At 28.6% G+C, this 22,047-nt stretch overlaps 3 protein-coding genes across 5 annotated transcripts; 1 reads left to right on the top strand and 2 right to left on the bottom strand.

The window, feature by feature from the left end:
- The first annotated feature begins 979 nt into the window (after positions 1-979).
- Positions 980-9,425, top strand: LOC130894602 (homeobox protein H17-like). 3 transcript variants are annotated; one of them, XM_057801515.1, is made up of 4 exons: positions 980-1,106; positions 1,365-2,072; positions 7,188-7,218; positions 7,436-7,874. In XM_057801515.1, exons 2-4 carry the CDS (start codon positions 2,055-2,057, stop codon positions 7,807-7,809), a joined length of 423 nt encoding a protein of 140 aa, XP_057657498.1. In that variant the 5' UTR covers positions 980-1,106; positions 1,365-2,054; the 3' UTR covers positions 7,810-7,874. The 3 variants fall into 3 exon arrangements, with proteins under 3 accessions (XP_057657498.1, XP_057657495.1, XP_057657496.1); XM_057801512.1 differs by lacking the exons at positions 980-1,106; positions 7,188-7,218; positions 7,436-7,874 and adding exons at positions 8,667-8,884; positions 9,137-9,425 and having other exon boundaries at positions 2,016-2,072; XM_057801513.1 differs by lacking the exons at positions 980-1,106; positions 1,365-2,072; positions 7,188-7,218; positions 7,436-7,874 and adding exons at positions 7,917-8,089; positions 8,667-8,884; positions 9,137-9,425.
- Positions 3,895-5,568, bottom strand: LOC130894603 (uncharacterized). Its single transcript, XM_057801516.1, has 2 exons — positions 5,119-5,568; positions 3,895-4,569 (listed from the first exon to the last, which is right to left on the bottom strand). The coding sequence occupies exons 1-2, from the start codon at positions 5,134-5,136 to the stop codon at positions 4,249-4,251; spliced, it is 339 nt and encodes a 112-aa protein (XP_057657499.1). The 5' UTR covers positions 5,137-5,568; the 3' UTR covers positions 3,895-4,248.
- A 7,752-nt stretch (positions 9,426-17,177) lies between the features above and the next one.
- Positions 17,178-22,037, bottom strand: LOC130894601 (stromal membrane-associated protein 1-like). The gene is made up of 6 exons (XM_057801511.1): positions 21,749-22,037; positions 21,347-21,506; positions 20,946-21,295; positions 17,853-18,076; positions 17,488-17,673; positions 17,178-17,432 (listed from the first exon to the last, which is right to left on the bottom strand). The coding sequence occupies exons 1-6, from the start codon at positions 21,864-21,866 to the stop codon at positions 17,178-17,180; spliced, it is 1,293 nt and encodes a 430-aa protein (XP_057657494.1). The 5' UTR covers positions 21,867-22,037.
- Positions 22,038-22,047: the final 10 nt, after the last annotated feature.

The following is a 22,047-nucleotide window of genomic DNA, read 5'->3' as shown; positions in this document are numbered from 1 at the left end:
TTTATTTAGAAAATCAATTGGTAAATGACCTGTTTACATATCAATTTAACATTGAACGAATTCGTTTTTAAATAATAAGTAATATTACAAAATCATAACAAAATGTATTAAACAATTTTTACTGAAATATTTAAAAATAATTATAATAAGTCACGATCGTATCGTCAGAGACTGGAATAGATGAATAAATGATAAAAATTATACATAAACATTATGTTTTTATTTAGAACGTTATGTCAATATTTCTTTGAAAACAGGATCTCGTTTAAATTGATTGAACACGACTGAACATTATATCGAATAGTATTATTAAAAAGCATTGGTATAGCATTGGGTTTAAATTAATATTTATATATAAAATATTGAAAACAATATTGAACTTTGTAATATTTTCATTAGTAATTTCAATATTAAAAGATTAACTACTCTATAAAAAAATATTTATATAGCAGCATACTATTAACGATATATCGAAATATATTGTATCGATCTTTTTAAACAGTATCGATATATTATGTATAATAAATGTGGTTAACTTTAGTCGTTAGTGTTATTTTGATGTGTAAGTGAATTAGTTTTGTGTTCTTTACGGCTTTGTTAAATAAAAAAATTGAACAATAAATTTTATTACATATACGAGGTTGGATCGAAAAGTTCATTTTATCGTGTTAAAGTTTGTGGTTGTTATGTATTAGTTTTGAAAAAATGTGTTAGAACGATCGCGACGTCCTTCGATTTCTAAAACATACGAAAATGTGCAAAAAGTGTACGAATATTTATCAATTTATATCGATATTTCGTACCCTTTCCTAACTACAGTCTATACACTCATCACAATTATTAGTGGGGGAAGAAGTTATTAGAAATGTTGCTCTTATGAAGGTATTTTGTAGGTTATTTATATCGTAAGGTATATTATTTGAATTAGTAATATCCTTTTTGATATATTCATAATATACGCCCATGCTTGACAATCGTAAAAAAAATGAAAGGTGAAGGTGCAAATTTTCTAGCATCTTCATTCGCAAACTTATACATTCAAAAACATCATCAATTCAATCATTGTTTTTACAATATAATTTTGGGAAATGTTGAAGTTTTATCAGGTGAATTTTTTATTTTTTATAGAATGTGTGGATGTGTGTGAGTGAATTTCGAGAATAGAAATTAATTTTCCTATCTTTATATCTTATTCATTGTTTTCAAACGTAGAAATTTTAATACTTGTGTGAAAAAATTTGATTTTGTTACATCTGGACTAACTATTCAATTACATAAATAACTGAGTCAACTGAGATAAACATCAAAATGGTTTCCTTTCCGTTTCCTCACGTCATATTAACTTCATTACTATTTTTTTACAGATATGTATTATACTGTTGATTTTTGAATCCTTTTTGGAGGCGCAAAAAATCGAAGAGCCTCCTTCTTACGAACCGAAGGATATTCCATCGGATTACGAAAAAGCTAGATCAGTTTTAGGGTACAGTCATTTCAAAAGATTACCTAAAAATGGTCAGAATTCAAGTGTCAAATATCCTTGGGAAAGTGATTTTCCTAACGTAAAATATAATTTTTAGAAGTTGATATATATTTTAAGGATTAATTAAAATAGTTTTGAGTTTATGTTTTTTATTTTATCATTCACGAGAAAATGTCTTTAACAGGATGAATAATCTATTCCGAAATCAGTTCATATAAATAAAAAACAATTTTGAATATAATTAACATAATTATCTCAAGTTTATTTAGATAGCAACAAAAAATTAAAATTCAAACAGTTTAAAATAATATTTAAAACTAGTCTTGTCTACCGGATGTAGGTGTAAATTCTCATATTTCTATAAATGTTGCCACAATTATAATTCGACCTACTTACACTTACTGATCAAGTAACCAAATCTGTATAGTTTAATACATATGTGTTTATCTTATGTATTATTATAATCAAGAAATATTATGAATCTGGCAACTCCGCTTAACCTTCATACAAACATCAACTGTCAACAAGAATATCGTGAATATGAAAGTGAATCTATAAATATATATCTAAAATGTCTTTAATTATTGAGGTATTTATCTTAATTTTTTTATTCTTTTTTTTGTATAAAACCACATCACGACTCTTTCTAAACATTTCTTAACGAAAATTTCTCACTGTTGCTAATATTCATTCAATTAAACCACTGTTACAGATTTGTCTTTAATTACTTTTTAACAAGCTCGTTTGATACTAATCTCTCCGAATTATTCCGTTTTCCACAATAGAAATCTTGAAAGTTTGACAACAAACTAAATAAAAACATCTGCCTATCTTCCAATCTAAAAATTATACAGTCGGTAGCCAAAACGAGATTGTCATCGAACAAAAATAGTACGGGATTGAAGTGGTGTTTTACCTATATAGTAAACGTTATTAGGTTACAATAAGATAGTGAATCTTTCTGCTTATTTTATTCTATTTGTCCATCCCTTTTCGAATGTTTCATGTTTATCAATTATGTCGATCTTTCCGGTTTTAAATACAACAGCATTTCGATGGGTTTCTACATACACAAACTGAATATTTTCTATAGAATTGAATGTTTATTTAAAAATTAATTTTTGTGAAGACGATTCATCAACAAAAAATCTACTATTTAAATATATACAGGGAGTATTCCAACAGTTAAAACTTATATAAACTGTGACTGCTTCGAAATGTGTTGACTAGCATGTTTTCGTTATGCATAGTCGCCATATTTAAAATAATACTCGCTCTAAACATTATATTAATAAAGGAACGTATAGAACAACCTAAATTTTAATGAGATTTTGCTTTTTATTGTGAAAATTGAAGAGAAACAATCTAAACTGTCACAATTATGGACGCCATTATTTTAAAATTATCTATGGTATTACGTCACAATATGGCGTCGGATTGTTGACGTAAGCACAATGAACTAATAAAATAATAATAATGATGCATACTATTATTAAAAATATATAGTGTACAGCGTTTTTTTTTAATACGAAAAGGTATTTCATCAGCTTTAATTCAATTATCATGAAAAAAATTGGTTATTTTCCAAAATTGTACACAGCTAACAAACTATTTATCATATTGTTTATGTCTTAACATTTTAAATTATTGGTGTTGTATTTAATATTTCAATTATCTAGTTCTACTGAATAAGTTGTGTAATATATTGCCTCGAAATTGTATTAGATTTATTAGTGCTGCATAATTATTATCAAAAATATCAATATCAAAGTGATCGACTTAAACATATATATCTCATATGAAAAGTTATTTTTAAGTTCCACCCTGTAGAAAGTATCGTCACTTTGGGAAACAAATTTAGAATGCGCAGACAATTTGTCATTTATTACGCATAGTTGTCGGTTGTTGTAATAAGTTTACAAATCCTTGAATTAGTCAAGTGATTTATCATACGTTGACGTAATATTTCTAGCATTCTCTAATATAGATAGATGTTTCTAATTATTTGATAATATAGTTTATCTTCTTACATTAATTTTAATAGAAACGTGAATTTTTCAACTTTACTATAGTTATATAAATAATTATTATGCGGAAAGAAAAACATTTGGCAACATCGTTACCTTGTTAACTGATCTGGTCCTTTCATATATTTTTTAAAGCTATTGTTTTGAATATAGCGAACAGCATGTTCTTTCATGGGCATAAATGAAGTTATAAAAACAGTCTATTACATTTTACGAGCTATAAAGATGTGATATTTCTTTAATAAAAATAATTTGAAATGTCATAATGATACTAATAACAAGTAATTTGTCGCCATCTATGGTTTAACTCTTGAATTATCGTAGATAAACCTTTTTTTACTGTAATTTTGAAGTGTCTGGTTTGTAACAAATAAAAGAAATAGAAAAAATATAATATTTTATTAAACAAATGCGTAAAAAGTAAAAAAAAATACAATTATATGTTAATAATTATAAATAATAAGTCTTCCGTAAAACATATTTTAATATAAGTGAAAATAACTGTCAAAAAAGTACGTGTTAGTAAAAATGTTTAGGTGAATGCTTCAAGGAAATAAATATTCTGAAATTATAACCTTGTAATACATACAGGATGTTTCAAGAATTTCGTAAGGAACCTCTCGCATCACACTAATACTAATACTCCGGAAAATATGCAACATTTCATCTGCACTTTTTCACTACACCCTGTATAAAAACATTTTGCTTAATAACTACGCAGTCGAATATTAATCACTCTTAAGCTAGAGTAGGAAATCTGTCGTAAGAATCGGCATAATTGGAAAGTGGATACTTGGGTTGACTGTAACGAGTCCTATAAATTCGTCTGACGCGAAAATACGGATAATAACGTCTGGTATGTGCCCTGTATAAGTCGTCTTCATCACTAGATTCAGATTCATCCGAACCGATGTCTGGTTCAATTTCTCTTTTCGTTATTACGTTTGGATAGTGAACTTCTCTAGGGTATAATTGATAGTACGTGTTTACTAGTTCTACAGGAGAACGATCTTCAAAAACTGGTAAAGAATACACTGATACGCACGCAAAGATAGCGAACTAAAATGAAAATAAAATATTTTCTCTAAAATTCAGTAAATTTTATTGAGATAAAATGATTAAATAGCCTACAATTTCCCACTGTTAGCCTCTGTCTTGTCAACAAAATGACACTAAGCACAGAACATTAAATAAAAGAAATGATTATCACTATAGTTATACAGCCAGTACAATAATTAAAATCAGGTACCTAATATATATTTTGTGAAAAATTTTTATATTTTCATATTTTTTAATATGTATAAGTAATTATAAAAGTAAAATATATTGAAACGAGTTCGTAATTTGATTAAATATCACACATATCAGGTGATAAAATGTTTATCGATGTACAAAAAAATCTGGCAACAGCGCCGGTAGCTATAAATGACTGTTAGTATCAAAACTAAAAAAGAAGTTACACAGAGGACAAATAAAAATTATTTGTATATTTTCACTAAAAATCGAAAATATAAATTCGAAATGTTTGTTCTATAGAATAATAATTATAAATTAATGTAACAAAAATGTATAGTTAAATTATACATTGAACCTTTGAATAATACTCACAATATAAATCACGTCCATATTTAAAAAAAAGTAAATTCAAAATTATAAATAATGTTACTTGTGTAAGGGTTGAACATTAACTGATGTTTTCCGTAGTTGTTGATTAATATTTATACAACATAAAAAAACATCTGGAAAATACTTAGTTAGTAGAAAAGAGGAATTATTGGTAATGTCTACAAAGATGAGGAATTCAGTTTACTTAGTATTTTTATTTTGATATACAGTTATTGTAATATACATTTACGACTTGTTATTTTTCGACAACTTAATTGTTTATTTAGTATGTGTAAAATAACTGAAGTCGTTAAAATGATCATTAGAGGAAATATTTGTGACCGTGGGATTATTTGTGACCTTGAAACTCGAAACAAATCTCATTTTTGATGACTAATCATCTAAAAAATGGAAAATTTACAATAAATCCATTCAATTTTGAAAAAGGTTCAATCGAAGAGACTATTAATTATTCTTATATGTATCATAAATGAAATATTATTAAGCAACTGTGTTTTAGCATCTATTATTATTTACATTGTTGTCAGATCGAACTATTCTTTATTTTTAACTACTGTGCGGTTCAACATGATATTATGGGAATTCCAATTATATAAAGACTAATTTTTTGACGTGTTTAACAATACCATACCACCCTTGTTACTTGCAGACGCCCCACTGCGTTTAATAGACTTTATGGTAGATCCAGTTGTATGTTTGGTTTTCTAATTATTTGCATGGACAATCTCTATTACATATAAGTATAGTTGTACGCCTACAGTCACAATTAATTAGCATTAAACTACTAAATACTAATTTCTTGTTTTAAACATTCATATTTTCTTATATTATATTCGTTTTCAATGTGTTTTATATTTAAAATGCTTTAAAAAAGTATTTAAAAATCTAAACATTCCATTACATGTGGATTTACTAGTTACGGTATTAAAGTTAAAAATATCTATGTGATATTTACTCATCCTTTCACACATCATATAGTACGAGGAATCGTCATGAGTCTAATTACAAATATAAATAAACTGTTATGATTAGACTGATTCACAGTCCACACAATATAAAAAAATTTCCACTATATAACCTAACCTCTAATATCCATGTTTTCAAATTGGGTCATTACTCTAAACAGTGCAATTATACCAATCTTTTATTATTATCATGATAATCATTATATTAAAATCTATTTCAAAATAACAAACAGGGTGGTCTATTATATCAAAATACTTTTTTATCCCATCCCATAAAAAAGAACCCGACGAATAAGATTGAGATAACATCTTTTGTGGGGTGCTCCATAAACGCAATTAGCCGTTCAACCACCATGCTACCACGTCTCGGTTTGTAAGGGACACCAAAGGGCGTTTCTCAATGGCAAACAAACAGGCCACTAGATTTTCCACCTAATTGCCCAAAAAGATGAAGATCTGGGGGATTAGTGTTACAGTTTAAACCATAGGTGGAGCGATAGGGGCAAATAGGACAGTTTTAAAATGTATATTTATTTTATTTCATTTAAAATAAAGTTTTATAATTCAATTATTAGTTGCTATATATCGAAATTAAATTATTGAAATCATAAATGATTCTTCTTTTTTAAATACTCGTATATATGTATAACACTAATCACTACAATGATGAACCACTTAGAACAAGGCCATTGGGAATTCATAAGTCGTTCTTGTTAAAAGAAGAAGATTAATTAGATACATTTATTTTTTCTATATTTATATAATTGGGTTACTTATTTAAAAGACGATAAATTCGAAGAAAAAAAGAAACCCTTAAAATAGAGATGATTCGGAACGGCATTGGGCGTGAGAGTGGGGTAGCACTCACATATATAATACAGGGGTTGAATGTTTTGACACAGTTAAATCTTTCCGAAAATAAGCAGAGGTATGATTTTGAAAATGGAAAACGATGGTGATATTACAAAACGTCACAGTGATTTTAGTATTGATCATATTCTAAATAAAGCTGGAGTCAATTTAAAAAATAACGACAATTGCGAAGATGCGTCAAGAAGAGATTCAAATAGTTTTTCTTGGTTGCAGTGTACTAGATTTTGTCCCCCGAGGGTACCAAGTGAGTATAGAAAATATAATTTTTCGAATATTTCAGTTCAACCATTATGTATAATAAAAAAAATTGATGGATTATATTTAAAATAACTGTATTTAGTTTTTGAGATGAGAAATGCATATTTTATTATGATTTCAAAGTACATGAATGGTAATTTGAAGTTTTTGATAGGTTATGTTTCCTCCAGTGGCGTGGTATCATTTTTTTTGTTTTGTTTAAGGAGTCCAAAAAAAAGAGCCTCCTACTAAGAGACAGCTTGGTCGATATCCAAGAATACCCTTCACCAACGAACAGATCGCCATTTTAGAAGAAAAATTTCAAGAGAGTCCTTATTTGAGCAGCGAAGAAGCTTCTAATCTCTCGAAGAAACTACAACTGACGGACGTCAAGGTTAAAATTTGGTTCCAGAATAGAAGAGCGCGAAAAAGAAGAGAAGAAATGGGACAAAGTAGGAAAGAAGAAGTGACTAGGCGCGAAAGTAGGGAAATAGTGGAAAGTACGACCGGTACTAGTCATTTTGAACGAAGAAGCGCCGCGGCGACTCCATTTTTTTACGTTAGTCCTTCAAATGTGCTTGAATTGGGACATCGGTGATATAATATAAATGTATATATGTAAAATTGTATATAATTCTTGTAATAAATTCCGTTTTTCAATAATTATTTGACGTTTTTCTTAACCTAACCTCACTTTTCAACTATACGTTTCAAAATAAATTTTGATTTAAAAAAGGCTGTAAATTAATATTGTACACCACTGATGTATTTTATTATAATCTTCTAAACAAACTTAACGGCTTTAAGTAATTCCGTTAAGAAAAGTATGTTAACTACATACAAAGCTCAATAGCTACAATCGTTTATTACTAAACATGGTAAGTACAATAATTTTACGTTTCATTTTATAAGAAAATTTCAAAGTACAATCATAACTTACTTTATAATCAATAATTACAAATAAATATACAATATAAATACCAATTGGGCATGTATGTCAGATTCTAAATAATTGGAAAATACAATCACTCTGTATACATCAAAGTAGTATCCGGTAATTAAAGTTTATATTCCAAATTTATATCAACATTTCCAACTTGATTCATATTTACAAAATCGTCACAGTTTTTTCATATTTTCCATTAGTTTTACTCGTATTTATCACTATTTGAATCTTAAATTAAAACTAATTTTACTGGTCTATTTTCCGATCTTCTTTTTTCATAATCAAAAAAGTCTTGTACGATACTTTCACTTAGTAATTATAGGTAATCAATCAAACAAATTAAAAATAACTCTTTTGTTTTTAAGTCTCTATGGATCACTCTACTTCTTTTTTATGTCTTTATATCATATTTCTAATAACCTCAAAATAGGTATTGGAATATTTTATTTAATTTTTAATTATGTATTTATTACATATACATATTTTAATTTAACAAAAAATAAATGTAGTTACAGATATCATTTGTTGTTCAGTTGATCTCGTTAATTTTATTTGTGGTTTGTGACGAAAAACTTGCAAAAGAAAATGAAAAAACGAATTTTAACAATACAAATATTAGTGGACAAGAAAGAGGAGGAAGACAATTAATCTATTACAACCCCATTGAGGCAGATCATAAAAGATATACGGGATGGGCAGTACCTAATAACAAACGGAATGATAACAGGTAAGTACAGTAGGATTTGTTGATTGTTATTATGTAATTATGTCATTTGTTAAATTTGTTCAACAAACTACGTTAAAATAATAATAATTTTGATCTAGTTAGTTCCGTATGCATAAAATTCGAGTAATATTCTACCATAAGTTCACGACCTTATTTACAAATGAAATACATAATATTTTTATTGCTTTCCTGTATACTACATCAGCGTCATATCAACTTCAATTATCATATGCAACTATAAATATATTTTAGATACAATCCATACAATCAGCTAAATTCTTATAGAAGACAAGCTTTTTTCCCAATAAAAAATAGAAATCCCGTTAGTTCATATACTAATCAACAAAACACTTTTCAAAATCGCATTCCTTCCAATCGGCGGCGGCCGACGGTTATTAGAAGACCCAGTGGAAACATTGATAGTACCAGGACAACGAAAAAACCCGTTTCCAAAAAGAAATTTAAACCTTCATTCATTATGATGTGAGATACTATTCTTATAAATGAGTTATTTCATATAATATATACAAATCAAAAAGAAAATATCGAATAAATTTAATGTTATGAAAGATAAATGTTGTTTTTTTTTTCAACACCCAAATTCAATTTATTCAATCATTACTATCATCATTTTATTTTCGTAGTGGTTGGTTTTACAAATTTTAATTAATTTATAGTTGTTTTCAATACATTTTTTGTTTTGTATTTATGTATATGTCAATATTATATTGGAAACAAATTGGTTAGTTGTATAACTAGCAATTTCTCTAATACTGTAGGCATAAACTGTAAAATAATTTTTACATAGTACGCCTATGGTCAAGCGGATATTGCCATCCGCCATTTACAACAGCCATCTTGGTCAACTCACTTTTAATCATTCATATTCCTTAATTTTTAATTCAATGGAATTACTATTGTTATAGATCATAGTTAGGTTTGTTTCACTGTAAGTTCTGTCCCGTTAATAACTCTGTGGTTTTGTCCAGTATTCAAATTTGTAAGTTTTGTTTATTTTCGTAAATCAAAAGGAATGAAATCCATAATTGTTTATTTTAGTAACGCGAATTCCACACAGTTTTATAGATAATTTTCATTTTGTTGTGATTAATTTATATTTTTAAGTAACATAGTTTCAATCTATTACATTCTGAAGTCGTATGTTTTGTGATATAAATAATTAAGGTTACGTATACATTTTACTCAAACTTGTTATAATATATTATCATTTTTCAACATTTTTAAAAAAATTCGTTATCAACACTTTCCAAAAGTACAAATACAAACAAAATTTCATTTTACTAAGAATTACCAGACACTTACACCGTAAAAGCTACTTAAAGTAAATCTGCTTCAGTATTATAAGTATTATGAATACTGGAATAAACAGATGCGAAAAGATCGAGTCTGTTTTCACAACAAACGGATCAAGTAAACCAAAAAATGAATAACTGCTTTTATTGAGCTGTCTACATCTTTACGTCTCATACTTTTCTCATTATCCTCTGCCGTAATATACTGATGTCATCCGTCAGTGACGGTACATCGACATTTCTAAAGGAATTTACCATAACGCAAAAATATGTTACAAATGTGGGATATTATCAAAAAATTTATGGCGTAGGAAACGTAATATACTTTTAAGTAATGTTTTGTATTATAAGTATATTTCCAATAATCTCGGAGATAGAGTTGAACTTGGTATTTGTAGAAAATAAAATTAGTTTTCACGGAACACACGAAAATAACCTCGCTACATATATCATAGAGTTATAGTTTCGGAGTACACGAAGTATATAGTAGAATTTTTTTTCTGATAGTTGGTACAATTGATTACGTTATTAATAGAATAAGTTACAGCGTTGTCAATGTGAGACTAATATATAAAATAATGTAACTTTTATAATTTTCATCCAAATATTTTATTCATTATGAATATTTCTAAAACTTAATCCTCAAACAAATAATTTGCATACATTATTAAAGTTTTAAAAAGTAATACTTTATAAATTCATATATTTTTGTCTTTTAAATTTATTATAGTACGCCAATGGCCGGCGGCCAAAAGGCTATCAATTACTTTTATTTAAAATTAATGTATGAATTTAGTCGGTAAATTGTTGTGATCATTCTTGCACAAAATCATGTTTATTCTTTATACAAAGTTGTTTTGTACTAGTTTGTAATTCGACACCACAGGGTGTACGTTACATAAAGAGGGCCGGTGGAACGTAATCACGGGATAATAAGGTTTAGCTGAGTGGATGGTCTCGTGCCTGGTGGGATTATACCTAGTATGTAATAAACTCTTAACAATTTTGTTTGAACGTTTTGATTTTCATGAGAATTAATAAGATATTGAAGAGGGTAGCATAATATTATATGAAAATGTTTGCCTTATCGTTATAACTAATTATAATAATCCCCTAATGATCTGAGTCGTTTCTGATCAAATGTAAATAATTCCGAATGGGGGGAGAGAATGATGTCTACTAGTACTTGGAATATTATCTGAGTCCATTTTTATGTTTCAATGAAATAATAACGAGAATACAAGAAAATACAAAATGGATACTATTTGTTTACAATTTATAGAATTGTCATTCATAATATATGTCAAAAGTGCTGTGTGAAACCGGCTGCGATTTGACCAATCAGGAATCTACAGAATTGCCAGCTTAAATAAAAATCAGTCCTCGTAGTTTGAAAACAGGGTATAGTAGCGTTCCTTCTACGTCTCAATTAATTTAATTCAAATCGGTTGAAATAACTGAGCTTATTTGACTGTTGACTGAAAAGGATAGATTTACTTGTTTTTTTTTATAGTGTGCATAGTACTTAGAATCCAAGGATTCTTCTATAAGGAATAGGACGGTCTACTTTCATTAACACTTCACAATTCAATTTTGTGACGTCACAAATTACAGCGAACGAGTAGCGATGACATTGACAAGAACAATAGTGATTTGAATTAATATATCGCGTTGATTTAATGTTTTAAGTGAGAGAAATCATATTACTTATTACCATGTTCATTATTTGCATTCTACTACAAAGTAATGTCATGTAATTTGTGACGTCAGAAGACAGTGTAACAGATTTGGTTACTTACACCGTCCTTTATGGAAGAATCCTTGGTTAGAATCGTAGTTAAGATTTTATTTTCATTTCACTTCTGTATTGACAAGTGAATTTTAGTTTAGTATACAAAGAGCTGAATGAATATCAGTTTGTCATTACTGAGAGCAGGTTACTGACAATTTCAGCTTAATTTGCACAAGGAAAATTATAATTTTCACATTTCCTTTTTCAGTTCTTAGTTTTATTTCGTTAGTAAGTTTCTAAACAATAATTTTTTGTTGTATATAACGACATAAGTAATTACAAAAATTGTTTACTATGATATATTGCCGTTTGATTTAGATATTTTGACGAATTAGGATAAGATTCATAACCAGCTGAAGAGGGAGAAACTAGCTTGAGTCCTACTGCGGGTGCAATTTTACAGCATTTGAACCCAACTCAATAGATGTAGAACCACGAGTTTTTAGTTTCTTAACAAGCATTGCCTCGACCTCCAGTTGAGAGCCCTGGGTAGAGGAAAGTTGGAGGTCGACACAACCTTAGAATTTCAGGTATTTATGCCATGAACTGCCTCAGCAGCCTCTCTTCTTTTCCACACCACTGCTGTTGCGGCATTTAAGTTGGGCTTTGTCAAAAGAACCAGTTGGAAAGTTTAAATAGGTAGAAACCAATGGTTTGGGGGCTAATGGTTTCTGTTTGTTCAAAATCCTCGGGAGTAGGGGAGGGTTTGTGATAATCCTTGCTCTTACAGGAATTAGGCCTATTAAAAATGAACTGTCCTTTGTAGCAGCCCTCCTCATACCCAACTAAGCTCCAGATGACGGTCACTTTAGGATAAAGGTCCAACAGTTCCTTGAGGGGGTAACTCGTGATGTTAAAGTCTAAGATCATGATTAGATATCACATTAACTAGTAGGTTCAGTTGCCTTTTGTTTGTTTCCGTATTTTTTACTGGGAGTTTTTTAGGGGGTAGTCGAAATAATTTTCAAAAAAATACTTCAAATTTTTTATTTTCAATATCAGCGGGTTGTTTTTAACAAATCCCCGTTCCATATTTTTGTTTCATACAATATATTCATATATGATAAAGAAAAAATTACATACAATATACATAAGCATTCAATATTTTCCATCATTCAAAAATTTACTTATTTTTTATCATATTCATAAAATAATTTGTTTAATACAAAGATCTTCACAAATATCAAAATAATAAACATAATTTGCCATAAATAATTGTACAGGGTGTGACAATACAAAATTTGATAATAAAAAAAAATTTTGTTTGAAAGCTAACCCTGCATACTAGATTCTAATATTGAAAAATTCGTTTAAAATAATACATCTGCATCATAATTTTGAAATGTGTATCATATTGCAACAGTTCCCTCGAAAAAAAATTCCCCAAACAAAAATACAAAATACATTAACCTTCGATGAAGTAGTTGAGATCCAAAATTCGAAAACAAAAAAAGTTTTTTTCGTTTTCGCAGCATTTAAAAGTTTTCCAATTAATTTTCAACAACTTTCCGGACTTGTAAACGTTATAACTGTACCATAATGTGAAAATCTTGTTGGAAATTACTTCGATGTACCAAATTCAATCAATCCGATGACTTGTAATTATCAAAATGTCAAAATTACACAAGAATAGGTATAATAATAGATATCTGCATGGTATAATGATGAAAATATCACAAAATCTATAGAATTATCAAGATATTAGACACAATCATCCCTTCAAACATCAAAAACCTTCACAATGACCCGGAAGAACCTTTCGTATCAACAACAGTCAATCGATTGTAAAGAACAGAGTGAAAAATTTCCAAAATTCATAGTGCAATTAACGGATCCATCTCCAATAGTATTCTATATATATATATATAAAAGTGGTTGCACTCGGTTTTTACAAACTAAAAAATAAAAAAAAATAAATAAAATATTCCATTTTAAACCCGAGCACCTTATAATATCTCATGTCACGCTCACTTATATTTCCTAAATAAAAACAGCAGGAAACAAATAGCAATTTCGTTTAATTTATAAAGAATCCATGAGGAATTACCATTTAAAAAAATCTACCCTGTCGACAGACATAAAGAACGTCAACGAAAGCAAAATTTCAATTCTGGGTCAAACTGTAACAAAAAAAGTTACACAAACGTCCGAAAATGAGGTTTCTTCACTGTAAAGTACAATTAAATTTTTTTTAAAATAACAACACTCATTAATCGATTGCTTATAAAAGTTTTTTCAAAAATGTAGTTAAATGAATGAATGAAAATCAAATATATGGAGGTAAAAATGGAATTATTCAAATTAGGGATGAAATTAGTACACTAAATACAAAAAAATCTACTGTATAACTTTCAGAAATAGTTAAATTAGTTTCAATAGAAAAACAATTGTAAAAATCAAAAAATTTTTACATAAATATAAAACCATATTCAAAACTTAAGTTTCATATGAAATTTGAAAATAAAATTTTAAGCCATAACAAATTTTTTCAACTACAAAACGCATTATTAGTTACTACAATTCCACTTCGTGTCAATATATGCACTTTTTCTAAACATATATATACAGTGTGATCCAAAAATGTTTGGAATAATTTGTGAAAAGAAAATTCTATACCTATCGATGATAAACGTACTTAAATAAATTTTCGACGTAATAGATACAATAATATTGAATCTTAATCTAAAGAAATAACTGAAATTTAACTTTCCCTTAAATAAAAAAAAATGTATATTCCTAGAATTAGATAGAAAACCGAATCCTAACCTAACTTTTCGTTTGTACGCTTGACCAAACAAAATAGTGAAAACTTATTTAAACTACAACAGAATAAAAATTTTATTTGTAATAATTATTTTATTTACGCTTTATTAGCCTAAATCGAATTAAACCTGTAAAACTAATTAACTAATTTTAGTAGGAATATCAAAAATGATTTTCAAATTATTACTACTGCTACTAAATTTAAATCGAGTTCAAGTTTAACTCGTAGTCGATGAAATAACCACAACTTAAACTATAAACAAACTTTTAATCCGAATATACTTTGTGGAAATTAGTTTTTGGAAAATTTGGTTGTTTTTGGATCACACGCAATTGGAAATTGCTGTCCGAAACAGACTATCGACTAAATTATTTATAACGAAACGAAAATTTCAAAGTTTAACTCTTAAATAATCGAAAAGGAAACTTTTGAATATGGACAAAAACATTTTAAACGTTATTTTTATTATAAAAGCTGTTGAATTGAAAAAATCATAGATAACAAAAAAAAAAACCAATTCGAAAAGTTATAACAGTAAGTATTCGATAGAAAATTAATGAAAATAAACCAAAAACTAAAAAAAAATAAGTAAGAAATAGAAAAGTGAATTTGATAAGATATGAAAATGTTTGCCAGAAATAGAAAAGCGTGGAAAAATTATGAATACCCTAATTGAATCTTGGAAAAGCATAAAAATAAGACGAAAAGAATTTTATGACCAAGTAGATCGAAAAACTAAAAGTTATACTAGTAGATATCAAGTAGAAAAATGAAGTAGTCAAGGAAACTCTGGAGGAAATGCATGGAAAATAGATGTAAGAGGATACATAGTCCCGGACCCTTGGGGATAAGGATAACAAGTATATGTAAACTCAATAGCTATGAAGGTACATATCGGTGGAAAAATAAGAGGTAAGAACCATCCAGGGGAATTCCCAAGCAATATGAATGACAAAAATTGTCAAAAATATAAAATAAATCAAGCAGATTTATACTCAAAAGTTAACAAAGTACCTTTCGGTCAAAAAATAAAAGTTAGGTCTAGCTAGGAACCGTCTAGAGACAAAATCAAGGGAAAATGGAAAGAATTAGAAAAAATTCTTTAGAATACATGAAAAATTTTATCAAAATCAAGACAAAAATGAATGGAAGTTGACACGGTATCAATCAATCACCTAAAAAAGGCAAAAGGGAAAGATAAGACAAAGAAAAAGTGTCCAAATGAAACTATCAATTTCAATTTCTTGAATTAAAGTTCAAGCTCCAACTTATTTTGTAAATTTGCAACTGATCCAAGAGGAAACTCTCAAAGTTTTGGTGAAAACCTACTTTTTTATCGTTTATTTTGAATCTAAAAAGGAAAAGATCAAGTAGATGTATACTCAAAAGCTATCAAGTACATATCGGTCAAAAAATAAGAGGTAGGTCTACCTAATAACCTTCCAGAGGAAATAGGGACAAAATAAAGGGAAAATAGTTGAGAACAAAAAAAGTGTCGACTCTGATTTTTTAAATTAAATCAATCAATAACAAAATTCATCCTTTAGAGTCTATATTAAAATCATTTATTGAATTGATGCAAATTTAATTACTTGAACAAGTCATTTTAGAATAAAAAATTTCCAAAAATTATAAGCGAATCGATACAAAGCAAGTTGATGGAAACTTCAAACTTAGTTAACGAATAGATAAACCAAGGAAAAAGCAAAAATAACAACCAAAAATTCAATACTTGTTGGGGGGATAAGAACAAAGTGGAAAAAAATCCTTGGAAGACATAAAAATATTCACTAGGGGTATAAAGCATGGAAAAATTAATGGAAAAGTATCGATAACTATAAGACTTTCCGACTAAGTAGATAGGCACCTAAAAGCTATAATAATAGACAATCTACGAAATGTTTATAGAAACCTGTCGTTATTTTAATAAAAAATCATTCTTGTTACCTTACAATTCGAAAAAACCAACCATCTATAGACAATTATACGCGCTACAGTTTCTTGACATGATTATTAAATACCGTAACACCCACACGAACTTTTTTCTTCTAAATTTAGTGTTGCAGTTACCCAAAATATACTATTTAATGCATTTCGTTAACGTCCTGTACATTTGATTTATCACCCTTAATACCTATGTCGATAATGTCGATTTTATAACTTGGAATCCTTAATTTGGAACAAACATAATTGGTACCGTCTTTTATCCCTTTCAGAAAGACTTCTAGTATTGTCAAATAGCCTAAAAAACGTGAAAAATTAAAAAAAAAAATGAGTAACGATCTTATATGAGATTAAAACAAAAAAAGACAACACAAATAACAAAAATTGAGCAAATAAATACATGACAATACCCTAAAAAATGAATATATAAATTTTAAATGATTAAAAATCGACATTATAGAAAAAAAAATGGTAATTTCCTCAGTTACTCCACAAATTTCCCATCGATGTCTGTGGGTGAGGGGATCTCATGTTCAAATTGCTAAATTGCTGCGGTAAAGTTTGATTAAAAAATGGATTTGGTGTTGATTGTTGACCCACTAGATTAGGCGATTGGAATTGTTGAGGAGGGTTGAATTGCGGGAAGGTCTGATGCGGCTGTTGTTGAGGGAAACCTCCGAATGAGTTATTAACAAACTGGTTACCCGGCGGCTGATTGGAGTTAGGAGTGAAATGCTACAATAAAACAAACATTATAAAACCATAATTGATAAGTGGTAAAACGCGTTACCTGGACTTGATTTTGTGGCGGGCCTTGCGGATACTGCTGCTTAAACCAATTTTGTTGCTGCTGTTGTTGAGGCCACTGACCAGATCCAGGCATTTGATTCATTCCGCCACCGTTTTGCAAAGGAAAACCAGCATTTTGGAAATTAGGCGAGCTTCCGAACCCTTGGAATCCCCCTTGAGGACCAGGCTAACGATAATAACAATACAAACCATTATTCGATAGTAGGGTTCATTACAATTTGATTTACAAATTTTTCTTTAAAGAAAATGATCAAATCATAAATTGAAACGCTTAGGAGACTCATGCAAATGATTTTGTTTGAATTAAAGAAATCACAATACGATAAATGACATTTAAATCTTCACCTGTGGAAATTGGTTGAAATTGTTACCGCCTGGTCCATTACCATATAAAGCCATAATACTATCTTTATCTAATTTAACTTTTTCCTTTTCAGTAGGTAATACTTGGTTGAAAAAACTTTCTTCCTCCTTTTTGACAGAATCGACTGTGTCTTTTTTTTCTTGTTTAACCGCCGATGTAGGTGCAGACACGAAATTACTAAAATTATCTTCGGGATTTTGTAAACCTAAACAAATAATATATTATAGTAGTGGTCGGTAAAACGCGGCTCCAGATCTCTTTGGTTCCTTTGAGTGCGGCTTTGGTACCCACAGAATGAGCAATATTTTCATATAGAAAAAAGTTGGTAAGAAAAAATCTTATTTTGGTAAATTGAACATGTTAAGTTAAAAATTGTTGTAATGATTATATTTGACTCTTTGGCTAATAAGTTTGCCGACCACTATGTTATAGGTATGAATAATCAGTAATGGGTGTCTCATAACATATATTTTTATGTACCGTTGTGGAAAATCAATTATTAACAAGAAAAATTTTAACCTAAAATAACTAAAAACCTTACCTAAAATTTGGGACAGTTTGAAACACGCACACAAAAATTTTTGATGACATAACGACACAACAAACAACTTTATTTAGAAATTTATTTTTAAGATGACTTGATTTTCACTAATAAATGCCATGGAAACTAATACAGCTGTAGTCTGTTTTTACAGAAGAAACATATCATATCACAAAAAATCACTAAAATAGTTATTAAGATAAAATACTAGCTATGATAAAATTATAGGATCTAAAAATGATTAATTAATCAATAATTAACATAATAAACACTTTTTTCGTTACGAGTAAGAAAGTCTATTACTTGAATTAGTATGTGAATCAATTTTTTTAAACTAATGTTTGAAAAAAACTAACTAAAAACGACAAATATATGTTAATACAAAATGGACACTGTTTGTTTACAATTTATGCAGTTCGATTTTACGTCAAAAGTATTGATTGCAAATGCTACGATCTGATTAATCGGGAATCTACAGGAATACCAACTTAAAAAATTCTGGTTTAAAAATAATTTAGTGATCAAATTCATTTTAATGTCTGCAGAAAATATCGATTTTTAATATATCGAAGTGTTCTATCGATATATTGTAGAAATGTATCGATATATCGTAAAAAATGTATTTTTCGTGTTTATAATTAGTTAATCTATAATATTAAATATTCGACAGGGATTAAGTTGTTTTAACAAGACGTCGTATAAACAAAATTTCCGTAATCCGGGGTTTTATGTTTACTCAAGTTCACGATATTTGGTATATAAATGTAAAAAATAAATAGATGAAATGTATCGATTGTATATATCGAAACTAGATTATTCGATATCAGGTGGAACCGATATATCGTATTCATATATCGATATTTCTTTATATATCTCCTATCTCCATAACCTCAAAATCCCTTATGTCAAACTTATTTATTGGGGGGATGATCAAATTTTTATTACTCATAAATATCAATTTGAAATGTGATTTTAGCCAATAAGAATAATGTTGTACTTGTTCATTTCCTTCACTTTTGTAACAAAAATTCAATACAAACAACGTTTTCAACTTATCACAAAAGCTATATTAAAACAAATGCATTTTCCAAACGTTTATTCGCGTTTTTTAAGTTAAGGATTGGTAGTGCTGCAAATAAGTGCTAGATATGTTCAGTAACAGTTGGAAAATATAAAAAATAGAATAAAATAAAAAGGAAATTAACGGGAAGTTGGAATAGTGTAACACAATTTAATAAAATCATCACGAAATATTAAAAGGTACATTTAATATTATTTTCTCAACTCGACAGCTAATTTTAACGTTTTTGAATATTAAGTTTATAATTAACGAACCTGTAATATTCTTTTTTGTAAGATTCAATTACTCCTGATAAAAATATAATCAGGAATATGACGTTTTTAATAAAAATTTACAATTAAAACAACTTTTATCAGATTTCCTAAAAGATAAAAATAATTATTGCTAGCAACAATAATTATATTCCAAGTTAGTAATATTTTTAATATTTCAAATGATTAAATAATCTTATCGCAAGTATATATATGATTAATAACAAGATATGTGTTATAACGAATAGAAAACTCTACGGGTGATTAACAATTACCTAACAATTAGAAAAAATTAAGAAAACTTGTAGTTACGTTAAAATAAAAATTTTATAGTATAGAACAATAGTATAAAAAATTATTGTGGCTGTTTAGGAGTAAAATATGATCATCTGTTCTATATATAGGAAACTGGTATATATACAGGGTGACAAATGGGACGTTGTCTAAAGTATATGCATCTTTTTCCCCTCTATTTTATTGTATAAGTCTGGGTAGGTATATTCTAGGTTCTACCAACAAGGCCAACGACGAAGGGAACGCTCTCGTCAGAATTAGATCAACAAATCCACTAAAGGGCATAGAACCCATTCTAGGTGTAGCCAAAAATGTTGCTCTCAACCATCTGCTCACAAGGCAGACTCCCAGGAGATGGATAGAGGGACACCTGGCATGAAACAAGCTACAGCACACATAAATAAACCTTCTGTCTATCTTTTACCAAACAACTAAGTACAGGTCCTCGCCCCCTACTTAGCTCTCACACATGTCTCATAAATGAAGAATAATTAAGAAACCATATGAAGCAGCACTGCTTCATATGAAGCTTAGTAATACTTTGTACAGATTTAGCTGGAAAAATTATTTCAAATTCGTACTAAATGACTTCAGTAAAAGTTATGTCAAAAAATTAATTAGTTAAGTTACAAAATAACAGGTTTTTTCAAATACATACACACTGTACATTTATATCTTTTATAATCATATAAAAACATGTTTTGTAGCAAAGATTTATTAGACAGATCTTAGAAATGGGGCCTTTTTATTAAATACTATATTAGTACAAACTGAACCACTATGTAAATGTGTTCAAACGTCTTACCATGTGAATTGCATGTTTTTTTTTCAATTTTTCTTTGTTTATTAAATTAAAATATCAATTTTTTTCTATTTAAAGGATGTAGAACGTAGTACAAACACTTACCTAATAAATCACTATCTTTCTTCTCCTTCTTCTCTTGTTTATTAGTATTATCTACACTATTGGCAGACCTGGTAGGTTTGGGACTGGGGTTTGTAGGTTTAGGTAATTGGGGTACTTCTACAGCCCCTAGGGGCTTCTTTTCAACTATAGTTTTCTTTTTACGTTTGTTCCTTTCGATTTCCTCATCTATCTCCTTTTCCCAATTGACTTTCGGTAATGGGGGAGCTACCCATTCGCGGGCTATGTACTTTTTATGTTCATATTTTGCTCTAATGAACGTCTCTAAACTAGAGTCACTTTGAGGACGTCGAAAATTATCTGGAAGATTTGCTTCATATACTGCTCGAGCTCTAAAATACTACATTGAAAACGGAATATTTATTTTAAAATTTATTATTTACCTAGAATTTCCCATTTGTTGTAAAGAAACCACTTGTTCAGGGGTCCAAGAATCTAAATTTACTGATTTTACCTTTGAAATATGTACCCCTAAATTTCTGTGGATTCCTGCACATCTTATACATAAGAATACCCCTATATTCCAAGAAGCCCATCTAGGTCCTGAAATTTAAAGCTTCCTAAATCAATTACCTTATGGTTATACATTTGAAAATTGAAAATTTTCATTCAAGAAACAATATAAAATGAATATGAACGCCCCCCAAGTGGTAACTATATTATTTACACTGATATCTATTCTTTAGTCAGCACGATGTATAATTTAATATTGAATATTTTAAATACTGATAACATTCTGTTATTTGATACCAAAAAAAAATTATAATTAAAAATATTAAAATTACCTTTAGAGTCGCAATCCACGCAATATTTATTATCCTCGTCCCTTAATAGAGTATTTAAAACTGACTGGCATTTATCTTGTAATTGTTTAGCTTTATCTTTTTCTGGTTTGGAACCCATTTTTTTTATTTAATTATTTATAAACACATAAAAAAGTTCATAAAATTGACAACTACGGGGTGGTTGCCATTCACTAAACGTCACTGATCAAAATACGCTTGCGTCATCATTTCGATTTCAATAAGAAGGGTGGGGAAGGAATGTGTTCAACAATAACCTTGGTTATCTTGTGGACCAATAT

Source organism: Diorhabda carinulata, chromosome 5 (genome assembly GCF_026250575.1).
Source record: "Diorhabda carinulata isolate Delta chromosome 5, icDioCari1.1, whole genome shotgun sequence".
NCBI lineage: Eukaryota > Metazoa > Arthropoda > Insecta > Coleoptera > Chrysomelidae > Diorhabda > Diorhabda carinulata.
Note: the sequence above shows the minus strand (reverse complement) of the source record. Positions and strands in the feature narration are given on the sequence as shown.

Coding starts and splice junctions, on each gene's coding strand:
- LOC130894602 (XM_057801512.1), top strand. Junction 8,885..9,136: donor AACAAACGGAATGATAACAG/GTAAGTACAGTA, acceptor AATATATTTTAG/ATACAATCCATACAATCAGC.
- LOC130894601 (XM_057801511.1), bottom strand. CDS start 21,866: ATGGGTTCCAAACCAGAAAAAGATAAAGCTAAACAATTACAAGATAAA. Junction 21,507..21,748: donor CGTGGATTGCGACTCTAAAG/GTAATTTTAATA, acceptor TTTAAATTTCAG/GACCTAGATGGGCTTCTTGG. Junction 17,674..17,852: donor ATTTCAACCAATTTCCACAG/GTGAAGATTTAA, acceptor TATTATCGTTAG/CCTGGTCCTCAAGGGGGATT.